Source organism: Cyprinodon tularosa, unplaced genomic scaffold (assembly GCF_016077235.1).
Source record: "Cyprinodon tularosa strain WSP-4 unplaced genomic scaffold, ASM1607723v1 ctg137, whole genome shotgun sequence".
Lineage (NCBI taxonomy): Eukaryota > Metazoa > Chordata > Actinopteri > Cyprinodontiformes > Cyprinodontidae > Cyprinodon > Cyprinodon tularosa.
In genome coordinates, this window is record NW_024038189.1 from 337,717 (window position 1) to 355,000 (window position 17,284).

General features: G+C 40.2%; 1 protein-coding gene across 1 annotated transcript in view; it reads left to right on the top strand.

The window, feature by feature from the left end:
- akt3b (v-akt murine thymoma viral oncogene homolog 3b) overlaps positions 1 to 11,950 on the top strand; it is a 43,190-nt gene extending 31,240 nt beyond the window's left edge. Inside the window, exons 9-14 of the mRNA XM_038278000.1 lie at positions 454 to 576; positions 683 to 811; positions 3,984 to 4,198; positions 4,538 to 4,625; positions 5,023 to 5,125; positions 10,182 to 11,950. Coding sequence (XP_038133928.1) covers positions 454 to 576; positions 683 to 811; positions 3,984 to 4,198; positions 4,538 to 4,625; positions 5,023 to 5,125; positions 10,182 to 10,267 — 744 coding nt within the window. The 3' untranslated portion in view covers positions 10,268 to 11,950. The remainder of the gene's footprint in view (positions 1 to 453; positions 577 to 682; positions 812 to 3,983; positions 4,199 to 4,537; positions 4,626 to 5,022; positions 5,126 to 10,181) is intronic.
- The last annotated feature ends 5,334 nt before the right edge of the window (positions 11,951 to 17,284 follow it).

A 17,284-nucleotide genomic window follows, 5' to 3' on the forward strand; every position in this document is an offset into this window, starting at 1 on the left:
TCCAACATCTATAAACAAAGGTGTTGATGGCAGCAGCACAGCTGATGTTTCTCTCCAGGATGGAGTCACAGCCAAACAGGAACAGACCAGATGAAGCTACTATGAGAAAAAGCAGAGAGAGCAGAACGTTAGAGATTGAACTAACAGATTCTGCAGAGTGCGAGAATAGAGATGGAATGAAATCTGCGCATTAAATTACTTTTTTTGTGCGAATGCTGCTAGAAAAACTGATCTGAACAACTAAGCAAAGAAACCTTGGAGTATTTCTGCACAACAGCTAAACATAAACATGATAAACATAGAAGGAAAACTTCATTTTATGTATAGAAGTATTTGGATTTCTCCGTGATCGCAGAATCCTCTGATGGCTGATTGAACGGTTCAGGCCCCTATAACGTATTTTTTTAAATGTGTAAACTTTTGTCTTTTTTTTTTTGTCGTATTTTTTGGCAGCTGTTTTTCCACTTGTCGAGAGAGAGGGTGTTTTCGGAGGACCGCACCCGCTTTTATGGTGCCGAGATCGTTTCTGCTTTAGACTACCTTCATTCTGCCAAGATCGTCTACCGTGACCTCAAGGTGAGGTGATCATCAACAAACAGCCTGAAAATATAATGAGATGGAAAAACAAAGCTTTATTGTTTTTTTTGTTTTCTTTTTTTTCTCTCTACTCTTCGCCCATCAGCTGGAAAACCTCATGTTAGACAAAGATGGCCACATCAAAATCACAGATTTTGGCCTGTGTAAAGAAGGGATTACCGACACTGCAACTATGAAGACTTTTTGTGGAACACCAGAGTACCTTGCTCCTGAGGTCAGAGCTCCCAAAGATGCATGAATACTGTACATAGCAGCTTTTGTGGAAGGAGTTAGTGATACTTTAAGGTTGATTTATACTCAGAAACCTGGTCGTCAGCGTGTGTGTCGCAGTGAACGCAAATGTGCCCCCGCCCCTTCCGCAGACACTCTGGTGCACCTAGGGCTGGGTATCGTTCAGAACGTTTCGGTGCCGGTACCAATACCGATACTTTCACTTTGATACCGATTTCTGAACAATACTTTTTTCAATACCAGTTTTATAATATCAATTCGAAGAAAAAGAAAATTACACAACATAATAAAGTACAAATCTTGAGTTTTATTTTAAGCTCTGATTTTTCCATTTACATTTTTCCTCTTACATAAAAAAAAAAATTCAGTAAAGAAGAACAGTTGCAAACAAGTCAGTGTCTAATATTCATTGTTACATTGTGAGGACCTTTTTATTTAGCAGTTTTTCTTTAGAAAAATTAACATGTCTGCTTTCTCAGGAGACAAACAAGCCAGTTGAATGGGATCCTACTGACACCGCACTGCTGGTATGTGGGGGTCTGAGCGGCTCCCACAGAAATAATATTGGAAGGCAGGATAATAATCAGGATGAACTGACTGCACTGATTAAGTTTTCAGGTGGATTTTCCCACTTAAAAACATAATAAAACTACTTTATTCCCACTGATCACAGCAAATATAGCTGCAAGGGAAATAAAGGATAGAGTAGCTCCGCCCAACGCGCGTCAGACACACTTTTCGACCGCGCAGCCAGAGCAGCAAAGCTGCTTCAGCCGCGCGTCAGAAGCTGGTACAAGCAGCAAAAAGGAAGCAGCAGATGCGATTTTGCTGCTCTTGTTGCGTCCGGTGTGAAAGCAGCATTATTCACTCCGCTCTGGCTTTGCTCCGCCCACGCGCTGCTGAGAGGAGGATGGTCACGCCGGCTGTGGTCCGCTCTTCTTGCAGTCAAACACAGAGCAACTTTCTGCTCTTAAATTGTTTCCGTGCACGATGTATTGCATTGCGCACTATTAGCATCAGTCTTAATAAAGTGAAGCCGCACTTTTGACCTGGGGGGCATTTTAAAGGGGTTCCACGACGTTCGCAACCAGTTCACAACAGATACACATGAACCCTGGCTGTAGGCGTGACCACCTGTGTATTTTTCCCTGATGACGCAATCACGTTAAGTGTTACAGCCAATCCCCGAAACTTGGCACCGAAAGACGAGGCATGTTTCGATACTCTGTAGAACCGAAGCATTTCGGTCGGTACCATAAAAGAACCGATTTGTGGTGCCCTGCATTAGGTGCACCTCTCCGAAATTGTAGGTGACCGCAGACAGGAGGCCTCTGATTGGTCAAATCTAAATCTGCTCATGTGTATTTCCTGTTTGGTACCTTACCGGCTTTTTTTGTTTGTATGACTGCCATTGTGGAAAACGACTCGTAAAGTTGGACCAGCTAGAAGAGCGAAGGTGTGCGCTGAACGCTGGGACCCTTTTTCCACCTGGATCCCCGTTTTTTTTTTTTTTTACATGTCCCTCCATTGTCACACAAACTGGCCCCCACTTCCTCGCCGCCTCGGCCATATCCAGACCCACAGCTAGTTCCCGATTGTCCCTCTTGCGTTGTGGCGTGGAATAACGTAGCACAGACCATGCTTCAAAATTGGGCATAAATCAAAAATATCTGCGACAAGCTCACTGCGACACACTGCTGCGGGAGAATAACCAGCCCTATAAGCTACCATAAATGAGTCGTATATTAGAAGTAGGATTTTAGAAGCCGTATTTTGAATTCAAACATCTTTTCGCTACTTATAAAATGTAACGTTGTAATGAAAGATGTCTGGTTTTGGGTCTTCTGTATTTCATTTTCTCTAACATAACTTGCCTGGTCCTAGCATATCTTTCAAGGCTTTCCCTCACATGAAAGGAAAACCAATATCTCAGTAGAGTTCAGTAGTAGCGGTGCATTACCCACCTCCCTGTGGGGATTGGGAAATGCAACGCTTTATCCGCCGTGATTTCTCCACAAGTATTATTTCACTGTTGATCATTGCAGATAGATTATCAACACTGGGAGAACAGTAGATTTCTCCACTATTGATTCCTTGAAAACAAACTTAAAAGATGCATAACTTCTACTCTTTGTAGGACTGTTTTTTTTTGTTTATCTGCTGTTTTTTTTTTGACAAGTAGTCCTTTATGATTTGTGTCTAGCATTAGGCCTCCGTCCCTAAGATTAGAGCCTTTTGACTGCTTTAAAGCAGGAGCAAATGGATAATGTAGAAGAAAAGTTAAAGCGAAAGTTAAATGTGAGATTCTGAATGCTAGCTAAGATAGGAAAAAGAGAAGCAGAGATCGGATTAGCTTTCCCCTCAGTCGTTGTGAATGATGGGTATCAGATATAGATTAAAGACCAAGTAATATGCGTGAGAGGAGTAACCTTGTGAGACCATCCTGATCTCCCGAGCTTTCAAGATTTCACTCGCAGATCAGTCTGTAGACTCTCCGTTGAAGAAAATTTGGAGCCGTTCACCAAACGAACGTCCAATCAGCGTTGGCTTTGAGGCGGGTTGAGGTGTGACGCAACGAGAAGCGCGACAGTTCAGTCTAAAGAACATGGTGGCTTCAGCCGATGAAACTAGCGTTAGCGTGGCTATCGAGCAAGTTTTATGGGAATTACAGAGTATTTCTTCACTGAAAGAAGAGCAAAACACTGCTCTGGAGGCTTTTCTCAGAGGAAAAGATGTTTTTGCTCTTCTCCCGACTGGTTTCGGCAAGAGTTCGATCTGTCAGTTGGCTCCTCTTCGTCGTCGCTCTGTTAGTACGTCATATGCTTTGTTGATCTGATTGGTTTATTTGGCCCGTCTATCACCAACTTAGGCCAATCAGCTAACCAGTATTTTCGCCCCTTCCCAAAATTACTTCAACTGAAGGTTTCCAGATGGATATGCGGAGCAAATCCATCTGGCGGAGTCAGGTTATGAGAGGAGAGTCATCATCAGAAAATGGTGTCACCCTTTAAAAATGTTTATCTGCCACTTTGATACTGAATTTCTTTCCAACGTTTTTCCAAATAATAAAAAAAAAAAATCAACTGGACTTTGTTTCCAGGTTAGAAGACGGCTCCCAAGTTAATCTATGAGTTAACGTAGTTCTTTCCCATCAGGTTCTGGAGGACAATGACTACGGGCGAGCGGTGGACTGGTGGGGTTTGGGTGTAGTGACGTACGAGATGATGTGCGGCCGACTTCCGTTCTACAACCAGGACCACGAGAAGCTGTTTGAACTCATCCTGATGGAAGAGATCAAGTTCCCACGGACCCTGTCTGCTGATGCCAAGTCACTGCTGTCAGGGCTGCTGATCAAAGACCCCAACAAACGGTACCCACTCACAACAACCCACTGGGAAGACACTGCCGACATTGTGTTTTAATTACCGATGCAAAAAAAGGCTTTACCCAGTTAATTCTGGTGTAGCTGAAACCAGCAGGGTTGATCTGCTTCCATTCATTTCCACCTTCACTCTATAACTGTGGTTCTGTAATAATCCATGAGACCTCTGTGTCCCAGAGGAAGAAAATATGTCGTCTGCAGCTCCACAGAAAGGAACCGGCTCACCCTGAAGCTATTCTGGGATCAGCAGCAGGTTCCAGCGGTGGATAGAAGAAAACATCTGATGTCTGATGTGGAGATTTTCTTCTTCTCCTTGTTTGCTGACAGGCTGGGCGGCGGGCCGGATGACGCAAAGGAGATAATGAGGCACAGCTTCTTCGGCACAGTCGATTGGCAGGACGTGTACGACAAGAAGGTGAGCGCAGCGTTCATCCGCCGAACGTCATCTTAACTTGAGAGGCGCTTATGAAATTCTTCAGTGCTATTCTTGGAATTACGGTTACCTTATTTCCCAAAATTAGTCTGACTGGAGACTAAAATAGATGTGAAAGGAACCAAGATGATCTAATCCTTTTCCTTTTTTTTTTTAAGCATTTTCTTTACTCATCTTTTTCTGAGTGTTCTGTACATCAGGTTGATGATTATCATGATTTAAAAAAAAAAAGCTTAAAGGAATTTCTTAACCTTTTTTATGCAAATAGTCGCAATAAGTCTCTGTAATGAATAAGAAAAAAGTCCATAGATAGATTTTCCTTCACAGAAGCATCACTTCAAGCCAAAATGACTCTTCAGCCGTTTCCTTTCTGTTTCAGCTGGTCCCGCCCTTCCAGCCGCAGGTCTCCTCAGAGACAGACACGCGCTACTTTGATGAAGAGTTCACGGCACAGACCATCACCATCACTCCACCAGAGAAATGTGAGCTTTTTACCAGACTGTTCGTTCACAGTTCAACCCGCCTTCCTCTAAAAAAGCCAAGCAATCTTTTAGAAAATATCCCTGTGGTGTGAAATTAGATCCAAAACTTTGAATCAATTTGACTGGATGATCTGGTGAACTGTAAAGTGCCTTGACATGAGGTGTTGTGAATTGGAGCTATAGAAATGAGCTGAATTGAATTGAACAGATGAAGCGTTAATTAGGACCGTTCCAATAGGAAACATTAAACTGATTTTCTACAGGGTTCCCGCGGGTCCTTAAAAAGTCTTAAAAGGCATTGAATTCTTCAAAATAAAACTAAGCCCTTAATTGGTATTAAAATGTCTTAAATCAGTCTTTCGTAGGTCTTAGTTTTTAAAACATCATAAATAGGATTATTTTTATTATGATTTATTTTTGTAATCTAAATAAAACATTAAAATTTACCTTTTTTTTATTTAAAAAAATAATAATGGCTCGCTATTTATTGGTTCCGTCCCGATAGCGGAATCAATAAAGCGTTGTTGCGGCCGGGACATTTGGGAGATGCACCATTAACTTTTTGTCTGGAAAATATGAGCAAGTGTAAATGTAACCAAAATTGTCTCCAGCCAAGAGTTTTCTCCATGGCTAAAACCAGGGAACATACATGAGGCTCAGTGGATTTAGTGCAAGAAGTCATTCAAGCTCAGAACGATTGGAATTAAGGCAGTGGAGTCGCACATGCGAAGCACGAAACACAAAGCGTCAAAATGGAGTTACAGAGAAACAGCCGCTATTTCTCAGTTTTTTTCCACCCTTGTCCCTGCAACGCCTCCACTTATCACCAAATCAAACATACTAAGAAAACCATACAAAGAAAAATAGCAGCAAAAAAGACTTAGCACTGGTTATGTTGGGGCTTTAAAACTGATTTGTTTTGTTCCCTGCTAAAACAAAGTTTGTGAATTCAGTTAAATAATTGTTAAAATATATCTGTCATTTGTGTGTTTTTAGCTTTCTTCCTGTATGGGAAGCTTTTCAAAATGTGAAACATTAGTGCAGTGGTTTATGTTAAAATAAACCTTTGGGTTAAGTTGTTGCAAGCGCGTTTTTCTTGTTTCTTGTGAATTTGGTCTTAAATTTTTATTTCAAGTGGCATTAAAAAGTCTTAAAAAGTCTTGAATTTAACTTGCCTTATGCTGTAGGAACCCTGTTCTAGCCGCTCCAACAGAATCAGGCAGGCGGAGCAGTGGGGATCAATAAAATCACAATCCTACTGTAGAGCCTCAACTATATAATATTTGTGCTAAAATCTAAACATGTCACACAAGCAGAAGATTTATTATGAAATCAACTGTGACTGGAGCAGGTACGGAAAGCAAAAAGTTCATCACCTGGGACGATATCTGAGCAAATGTCAAAGTAACTTGGGATAAATGCTTCAAATTAATTAAATTATTAAAATATTCTTTATCCTATATTAAAAAAAAATATTTATTTTGTTAATATTTGATTAATATACCTTAGTTATTTGCTAGTTGTGATTTATAATAATATGGTTGGTCCAGTCGATCCTTCCAGCTTTGCTAACCAACCTGCCTGTTGCACCTCCCTTGTTTAGTGCTGAACACGGCCTGTAATTTAATGTTCTGCTGCATTTTCCGTTGTAATGGCGTCGGGTCCATCAGAACCATGCGGCTGGAAGTGAGAAAACCCGTCTGCTAACAGAGGGTTGATTGGATCAGGGACCATAAGCAGAGAGTCAGAGTTTCTGCAGCTATCAGTATGAGCCTCCAACGTTCCTACTCAAATCATTTTTTAGACTTTTAGACAACTAGAAGGTATCTTTTTTTTTTTTACAGTGTCCTGTCTGGCAATGTGGCAATAAGAATAATTGTCTTGATGCCAAAAAGAGCCCAACAGATTTTACTTTCACAAGTGTAGCGGTATGGCAATTGCCATATTGCTCCACTTGTTTCATGCATATAAATTGCTTTATTATAATTATGCAGGGAGTTTTAGTTTATATGGACACTGCAATGTAAATAGAGCAGAAAAACAGAAGTGAAAAAAGGAAAAAAGAAAAAAAAAAGATGAAAGAAAGAAGAGATAGAAAGGAGACAATGACAAAACATTTTCAGTCTGCTTCATCACCTGCAACGAGATGAAAAAAGAACAGCACAACCGAAAGACATGGTAGGAGATATACAATGAAGCAACACCTTGAAACTATCACAGAAGTAGTATTATTAAGTCTGACATGTACTCTGTGTTACCTGAAGATATGAATGTGGGGTTTCTGCAGTATCTTAACTAGTGCTGTCAATCGATAAAATTTTTTAATCGCGATTAATCGCATCAATGCCTGAGTTAACTCGCGATTAATCGCATTTTAATCGCACATTTTTTTCCTGATTGAAAATCATTTAAATACTCTCGATGACATACAAAAAAATACATACAGGCTAGGTTTGTGCCAATGTTCTTTTTTTTAAATGAAAACAGGTCACAGATACTGATTTATGCCATAGAAACATATGGCAAGAAGATGGGGAGGCATGTAGCAAAAAATAACAAATATGTAGCCAAAAAAAAAGGCCCTGAAAACAGGCTGATGTAAATGACAGTCTTTACAGTTAATACAGTCTTTTGAACAAAGACAAGCATTTTACCCTACTGCTATAAAATGTAGTAGAGTTAACATTAGATGTTAATTAACCAAGGTAATAATGAACAATTTTCAATCAATACATCAAAATCAATAGACCGACATCACTAGATGGAGGTAGTCTATGCTCTAGAAAGTTACTTTTCAGCCTCTTAACAAAAATGAGAACACACACACACCCACTCACCCACACACAGACACACACGACCTGTTGCGTACACAGACGGCAAGAGTGCTGCTACGAGATTCCATTTCACCTCAGTAATCTGTTTTCTCAGCGTATTTCAGGTTGCTACTAGTTACCAGACACTCAACTTGTTTGTTAGTGGTGGGGCTTAAAGAAAAGGCACTAGCGCTACCCAGTGTATGAGCGTCTTTTTCCCTTGAGGAGCTCCGCTCTTGAAGCCTATGAGAAATGCATAGACTGGGGGAAAATAGCCCCGCCTTCCCGCAGGCTGCAGCGGGATGTACTTGGAAAATTGTACCATAAAACCACATAGCGTTAATCTCACGTTAAAAAAATTATCGCCGTTAAAATGGCCTCGCGTTAACGCGTTAATAACGCGATAATTTTGACAGCACTAATCTTAACCTTTAAAGGTAAAGTGCAGGATGTTCTTTTTCTGGGTGGATCATCTAAATAAGCGGTCCTCCTATTTGTAAGTCAGTCTGTTGATATGTTTACGAAAGGCCGTCCTACGTGCTCGTCCCCTTTTCCACTTACAGCTGGGGAGTCTAACATTGTGGAAAAATTGCAAATCTTCTTTTGGAAAGTCAGCTTGTATGAGGGACACAAACAGCCGCTTTTAAACAGCGTGCATGAGGAGAAATGGGCTTGAACACGCTTTCACACACGTTTAATAGATGTTCCCTCTCAGGAGCCGGTGTTCTATCAGATCAGCAAACCTATAGTCAATGCCTTGTTGATGCCAGAGGTCAGAGGAGAATGGCCAGACTGGTTCGAGCTGATAGAAGGGCAACAGTGACTCAAATAACCACCCGTTACAACCAAGGTGGGCAGTTGTTGTTCTTGTTCTGTTTTGTGTTGGTTGGCAAGCAACTTCTGGAGGGGCGTTACCGCCAACTACTGGAATGGAGTGTGAATCGCGATGTGCAGCCAGACGGAGATGACGTGTTCTGCTCATGCGCTCTTGTTATCAGAGAACCGAGCCAGGGAAAAAAAAAGCCCACCTCTGGAACTGGTCTGCAGTTAGCTCGGTTTGGTTGCGTCTAGCTCGGTTCAGTTCAGTTTGCTTTCCATTTACACACGATAAGTTATCTCAGTTACTGAGCTCGGACCGGTCTCGACACAGTTTTTCCAGGGTAGTGTAAATGGGGTAAAGTGAATGTACCTGCCAATTGCTGGTGTTTTTATTTTTGTAGAATCACATTCTGAAATCTAAAGATCCTTTTATTAATATAAGTGACTTTAAAAAAACTGACATCAACAAATCCATTTGCTCCAGAACCGTTTTATTTTCATTTTGGTTGTACACAAGCTTTTTCAAGATTGTCTAGATTACATACATTGATATAAAAGGCACAAAAAATGCATTGCAGAGCTTATCTTTAGCACAAAGTCTAATATCAGGTGATTTTTCAAGTGTTTCCCCTCAAAGATTCATCATACAGCCTGTACATACTTACTAAACCCCACTACCTATCATGCTATTAGAGTTTAACTGCAAACCTAATTACTGTCTACATTTCTGTATATATGTACACAGTTTATCGTTTGGATTTAAAAAAAGTTTAAAATGCATGCTTTACCTGTAAATTATACAAGCTGGACTGTACAATAATACTGTGATAGAAAACAAATGCTTATACATGTTTTTTACAAGTGAGAGACACTCACGGATCATCACACCAAACACGGTGAGCTCTTTAGTCATTTTTGCCTTCGACAAAGAAACTCGACTTTTATTGCGAGAACATTTGAAGGGACAGTTGAGCACTTTTTTGTTTTCTCTTTTATATAAAATCCTTGCGATTTCTGTTGTCCATTCATTCACATGAGAACTTTGCCTTAAGGCTGTTTTAGGCGTACCGCAACATGACAAAAAGAGCTTTCACATCAGAAACGACTTCCTAACAGATCTAACTTCTATTGTCGATAAATAAGTGGGACAAGCGTTGAGTCGATGATGTAGATTTTGTGGAAAATTGTGAGTAAATGCAACAAAAAAGGAAAAAGTATTGAATTTGCTTTCACTTTTACTCAAGGGTAGTGTAAATGGGGTATATGTCCATTGGCAAAGTCTCTCACTTACCTGCTCAATTCAATTTTTAGTGCATTCACTTTTACAGCACTGTAATACATGTGGGTCAGAAAGTTCTGAGAACAAGTTTATGCAGTAGCATGTTTAACTGGGATGAAGCGGCTCATGCCTCCTGTGCTTTCAGATGACGAGGACGGGATGGACGCAGCAGACAACGAACGACGGCCTCATTTCCCACAGTTCTCCTACTCAGCCAGCGGGCGGGAGTGAGCGCTCGGTCCCAGTCAGCCACCGTCGTCCCCATTCGTGGCCATTTTGAGGAAAACACGTAGCCATTCTAGGAAAAAGAAAATACCAGTCTCCCCTCTTTCTCCTCGTCTGCCTCGTCACAGCGGGGGAGAAGTCTTTTTAGGGACTTTAAAAGAGGTTTTTGCACAGTGGGATAGACTCAAGCTGGTCTCCCCACACTAAAAAAAAAAAAAAAAAAAAGTCTCCTACATCTTCAGCGCTATTTACTGCAGAAGGCAATGTTTTTGTTATTTATTTTTTATTTTCTCTCTCCACCAGTATTAAGTTGTTGAACCCATGATCTTTGCGATGATCTTTATGTTTGTCGTTTCTGCCCATTTTTTTTTTTTTTTTTTTTTTTTTGATGTTTTTTGCACTTGGTTTCGAAGAGCCGTTTTAGGGAACAAAAAACCAAAAATGTTGCCTTACGTGTGCAGATGTTTTGTATCATGCAGACAGGGTGGTTTTGCTGTTGTCTGTTTGTTTAGTTTTTTTTCTTTCGGGAGAGGGCAGCCGGATTTTGGGTCCGGAGGGGGGAGGGTTGTCGCCCTTTATTTGGGGATAAGCGCATGGCTCCAGGTTCACTCATTTCAAAAGGAAAACAAAAACATCTGTTTGTTTTGTCATGGTGGCACACCTTCCTAATGCCATGGCAAAGAAAATCAGCTGAGAAATAAGAAATGAGTCTGTACCGTTTCCTTCATGGCTGCAGCGTCGCTACTGTTTTACCGTATCAGATCGACTTTATGGTTCCTTTTTCTGAAACACTAAACTGCCGCACAGCTCACTCAGGCGCTACAGAGCACAAGCAGGTTCAGACTCAGCTAAGCGCTCCAGCTTTCCACAGCCACACTCTATCTCTGCTTCGCACTCCTCCTCTTCTGTTTGCTCGTCTTTGCTCTAAGACAAGGGGAATAACTGTTCCCACAGGGAATCCTAGTTTAAAGTATGCCTGAGCTGTATGTATGTATGTATGTGGCAAACAGACGCTGTCATAGCATACGCTAACACTACAAACAGAGGCATTTCCTGCCTCAGGTCAGACTGGCGTTGGTGGTTAACTCCAGGATAAATCAGATTTGGTGTTTTTGGGTGCAGGGTTCCAGGCTCACCAGCAGGGGGAGCTCAGCAGTTTGCACAGAGACCTCTGATGGTTTCACTCCTGTGTGTCTTTGTGAGACGTCCCAAACCCTGCCAGGTTGTTCAGGTTGTTCTGTGGTCTCGTCAACTATCCCTGGATTTAATTGGTTAAAATCTGATCGTTTTTCCTTCCTCTGATTGGCTTACGTTCCTCTAATCATGCCTGGATATGTGGTCTGAGCTGAGAAGTTAATCTGACAAGAAATAATAAATTAGCTGTGCTTCCTCGAGGATCCGGAATCAGATTTTGTGCCAAGAGTGAAACTTTAGTTAAATTTCCACAGTTCCACAAAAAATAAAACAGAAATGTTGGTAAAATCCAACAGGCCTTATTTTAACCAATAAAATCAACTATTATCACCTCTGCTAAAATACAACAGCACTGTTTTATAACATTTTCTATTGATTTTCATGTAGAGACTTAATCTAAGAAAAAAATAACAGCCGCTCGATGAAGGATTAGTTTTTACGGAGGCCCTAAAGGGACATGGAGGGAGAAAAAAGAACTTTTGCGAGATCCCACAATACTTTTGCGAGATCCCGCAATAATTTTGCGAGATCCCGCAGTACTTTTGCGGGATCCGGCAATACTTTTGCGAGATCCCGCAATAATTTTGCGAGATCCCGCAATAATTTTGCGAGATCCCGCAATAGTTTATTTTTTGTGAGATCTCGCAAAAGTATTGCAGGGTCTCGCAAAAAATAAACTTTTGCGAGATCCCGCAATAGTTTATTTTTTGCGGGATCTCGCAAAAGTTTTGCAGGATCTCGCAAAACTTTATTTTTTCCCTCCATGTCCCTTTATGAGCTCCGTAAGTTTTCTAGTGCAGACAGTAGAATTGAGTTTTTTCCTGAATCGTTTGATGCTAACCAACTACACACGTTCACTAAATTATTGGCTCTATTATAACGCTAAATGAAGAATTTAAGAAATCTAACTTTTTATCTGCTAATTCTTGTGGGGGGGATCCCATGTAAGCCTGGGATCCCAGTTCAAACAATTACTGGCAACTTTTTGTTGCGTTTAGGTTAGTCAGTCTCGTGGAACTCCTCATTTGTTCTTCAGGACTTTTTCCTTTTGGCATCACTATGTCGAAACAAGAAGTCAAGTTTCTTTTGGCTACTGGATAAGGAGCCACATGCAGCTTGAGGTCTGTGTCTCCATGACGACTCTTAGAAAGCATCCTCGTGGCTTTTCAGCAAAAAACACTGCAGGAGTGTTTGATATGAATCGGTCCACAAATACCTGGGAGAACAATACAGTTAAGTACAGTAGAGGATCTGTGATGCTGTGGGTTTCTCCTCCATAAGCTGGAGGCATCATTAAAGCCAGCTCTTACGGTTAGTAAAACATGAGTCACCATCGGTTCTGTCAGCAGCAAAAAAAAAGATCTACATCAACCCAGAAATTTAAACTGAAATTTTACTTCTTTCCTTTTCGGCCGCTAGAAAAGAATCTAAGAGGATCTGTGGGATGAATAGAAGGAAGCATTAGAGGGTTAGCAATTGATCCCGGCTATTTATCCCGTTGCACTAAAAGGTGGTTAATTTGAAAATAGTTTCCACCTTTATGTTTGCTAACAGGTTTTCCATGTCTTAATTGACTCTAAAAACACCACATCCGATCTATCCGTGGAGAATACTGCCAGTATGATCAGGGTTCCTGCAACGCCCATAAAGGAAGTGATTCAAAGGAGCAGGGATGTCGAAAGCATCTGCAAGCTTTGGTTTTCTGCAGGAACTCTGAGCCGACCACATTAGTTTTCAGTTTTAACCAAGAGGAGACGTATATACACATGTTAATAGAAATCAAAGGTGTAAAGAAAGTAAAGTTTATCATACGGATGCATTAGGAAACAACAGGGGGGGGGGGGGGTCCTGGTCCATCTGTGCTGTCAGTATTATAAGAGGTTTATTTACACACATGTACAAATCTGTTTCAATGAATCACGTATAACAAGAAAAACTGAGCCGCGAGACACTCAAACACCAAGACTGTGATGACTGCCAGAAAAAATGTCTCCAAACTTCTTGATGTACATATGCAATGGCTTTTTTTTCCCTTTATCTTTTTTATTTTTCTGTTCATTCAGACAAGGTGAAAAATGCAACGACTGAAAAAAAATACATTTAGAATTTACTTATTATTTAAGAACAGTGTTTAACCACTAATTTTTACAAATGAATTTACTTCCTGTCACACCTGGAGGGGGTTTCCATGGAGACGAGCCCCACCGCCTTCCCGGGCTCCTGAACCCTTGGAGGACATCACTGTACCCATGGAGTCTGCACTGAACTGTCAGCTTCCGTTTTCTTTCACCGTCTAAAGATGCTGAAAGTGGGACCATGGCTGGCTTTTTGTTTTCCGTTTTGTTTTGTTTTTTTTTTAACAACGGTGGTTTGATCAGGTTGTTGCAACTCACCGATCCTCGCTCCCTTCTTTCCCAGTTTGTGTACCGTAGTGTTTGTTTTATTTATATTTGTCATTCTACACAGTGTTATCTTGTATGTTGTAAAAAAGAAAAAAAATGAAGAAAAACAGGCACCTCTTGAAAGTCTCTGAAAGGTGATGATGAATTAACTGAAGTCTCTTTATTCTTTTTGGTTCTTATTTTGGGATCATTTGCTTCTTTGTTTTCTTACCAAAACTTTAGGGCAAGAACCCGGTAGTGGACTTGCGCTGCCGTGTTAGTATTTATTTTGAATTAAATTAAAAGAAATATGTTTCAGGGTTTTTTTTTTTTTTTTCCTTTATTGATTCTGTGACTTTTATTTTTATAAGATTTTGGGTCTTTAGAATAAAAAAAGAAAAACGTATGAAATAAAGTTAGGTTATTGTTATTCTCCAGCTATCTCTCAGCCTCCTTAACCCAACACTGGGGAAAAAAGTCGAAATCTCAAGTCATTTTTTTCTAAAAATAAGTGCATTTGTTCTTGGATTAAGGAGGTAAAAGAGACATTTTGCTAATGGAACAAGACAATTTACATTTAAAATAAGAAAAAACACAATTGGATTGTCTAATTTCAAGTGCATTTTATCTAATTATATTGCTATAATATAAATACTCATTCAATTGGCAAACTATCTAATTAACCTACTCAAATTAAGGGCGATTATACTTAATTTATGAAATTTGTACTTATTTCTAGATCGTTTTTGCAGTGCAGCAGGCATCCCCAAAGTCTGTCATGGAGGGCCGCTGTCCTGCAGGATTTAGAGGTTTCCTTGCTCCAGGTGGGGGAGTATGTGCTGCCCCTAGTTGAGGAGTTTAAGTATCGTGGGGTCTTTTGGATTAATTGCTGCATCATAACTTCTGACCTGGATGGTTCCCTGCATTTTTCAGATCAGTCCCCTGGTTTTCTGCAGGATTTAGATCTGAGGAATCATTTTGCTTCTGATCAGGTCAAACAGACCCAACAGGAACCCATTGCTTTAACTGGCATCCATCTGAAACTAAACAGAGATTTTAATCTAGAATCTCTTAACACTTAATATGGCGATACCTTATACACTGCAAAAACCATTTAGAATTAAGTAAAAAAATTGTTAAATTGAGTGTACTTGCCCTTAATTTGAGTAGATAAATAAGATGATTTGCCAATGGAATTAGTATTTTTACTCCTAAAACAAGAGAATTATATACTATGCACTTGAAATAAGACAAAGCAATTTTTTTTTTCTTATTTTAAATGTAAATTGTCTTGTTCCATTGGCAAAGTATATCAATTACCTCCCCAATTCAAGAAAAAATGCACTTAATTTAAGCAAAAAATACTCATTTACAGGTGCTGGTCATAAAATTAGAATATCATGAAAAAGTAGATTGATTTCAGTAATTCCATTTAAAAAGTGAAACTTGTATATTATATTCATACATTACATACAAACTCATATATTTCAGATGTTTATTTTGTTTAATTTTGATGATTACAAATGACAACAAATGAAAATCTCAAATTCATCATATCAGAAAATTAGAATATTACTGAAGACCAATAAAAACAAAGGATTTATAGAAATGTTGGCCAACTGAAAAGTATGAACATGAAAAGTATGAGCATGTACAGCACTCAGTATTTAGTTGGGCCTCCTTTGGCCTGTATTACTGCAGCAATGCGGCGTGGCATGGAGTCGATCAGTCTGTGGCACTGCTCAGGTGTTATGATAGCCCAGGTTGCTCTAATAGTGGCTTTTAGCTCTTCTGAATTGTTGGGTCTGGTGTATTGCATCTTCTTCTTCACAATACCCCATAGATTTTCTATGGGGTTAAGGTCAGGAGAGTTTGCTGGCCAATTAAGAACAGGGATACCATGGTCCTTCAACCAGGTACTGGTAGCTTTGGCACTGTGTGCAGGTGCCAAGTCCTGTTGGAAAATGAAATCTGCATCTCCAAAAAGTTGGTCAGCTGCAGGAAGCATGAAGTGCTCTAAAACTTCCTGGTATGTGGCTGCGTTGACCCTGGACCTCAGAAAACACAATGGACCAACACCAGCAGATGACATGGCACCCCAAACCATCACTGACTGTGGAAACTTTACACTGGACTTCAAGCAACGTGGATGAAGTGCCTCTCTTCTTTTCCTCCAGACTCTGGGACCTTGATTTCCAAAGGAAATGCAAAATTTACTTTCATCAGAGAACATGACTTTGGACCACTCACCAGCAGTCCAGTCCTGTTTCTCTTTAGCCCAGGCAAGACGCTTCTGACACTGTCTGTGGTTCAAGAGTGGCTTGACACAAGGAATGCGACAGCAGAAACCCATGTCTTTCATACGTCTGTGTGTGGTGGTTCTTGAAGCACTCACTCCAGCTGCAGTCCACTCTTTGTGAATCTCCCCCACATTTTTGAATGGGTTTTGTTTCACAATCCTCTCCAGGGTGCGGTTATCTCTCTTGCTTGTACACTTTTTTCGACCACATCTTTTCCTTCCCTTCGCCTCTCTATTAATGTGCTTGGACACTGAGCTCTGTGAACAGCCAGCCTCTTTAGCGATGACCTTTTGTGTCTTGCCCTCCTTGTGCAAGGTGTCGATGGTCGTCTTTTGGACAACTGTCAAGTCAGCAGTCTTCCCCATGATTGTGTAGCCTATAGAACTAGACTGAAAGACCATTTAAAGGCTTTTGCAGGTGGTTTGAGTTAATTAGCTGATTAGAGTGTGGCACCAGGGGCCATCAATTTTGAACCTTTTCACAATATTCTAATTTTCTGATATGATGAATTTGAGATTTTCATTTGTTGTCATTTGTAATCATCAAAATTAAACAAAATAAACATCTGAAATATATGAGTTTGTATGTAATGTATGAATATAATATACAAGTTTCACTTTTTAAATGGAATTACTGAAATCAATCTACTTTTTCATGATATTCTAATTTTATGACCAGCACCTGTAGATTTCCATTTTTTGCGTGTAGCAGGTTATCAGGGTTTTGGACTTAAAAACTGGTCCACAGCATCACTCTTGATATTTGGCACCACTTGCTTTTATGTTTGTTGCCAATCTTGGTCTTAATCCCACATAACAAAAGCTCTCTTTTTTGCTGAACCTGCCTTTATAGTCCCGGTGCGTGTTGAGAAGATAAGTACTGGTCCTCAGTCCCCTTAAGAAAACTCCTCTTCTTCTTCTTGGTTTTTATTGGCGGTGGGCAACAAACTTTTAGTAGCATGACCGCCACTTACTGGTATGGAGTGTGGTTCGTGATGATCTATATACTTTCACTTTATACCTAATCCCTACAATAACTTCTGATTAAACATACATTCACACCTACTTATATTACCTAACTTGCATATAGTTTTATATACTACTCCTTGTTATTCTTAACACATTCACAACCATCTTGTTCTACTCAGA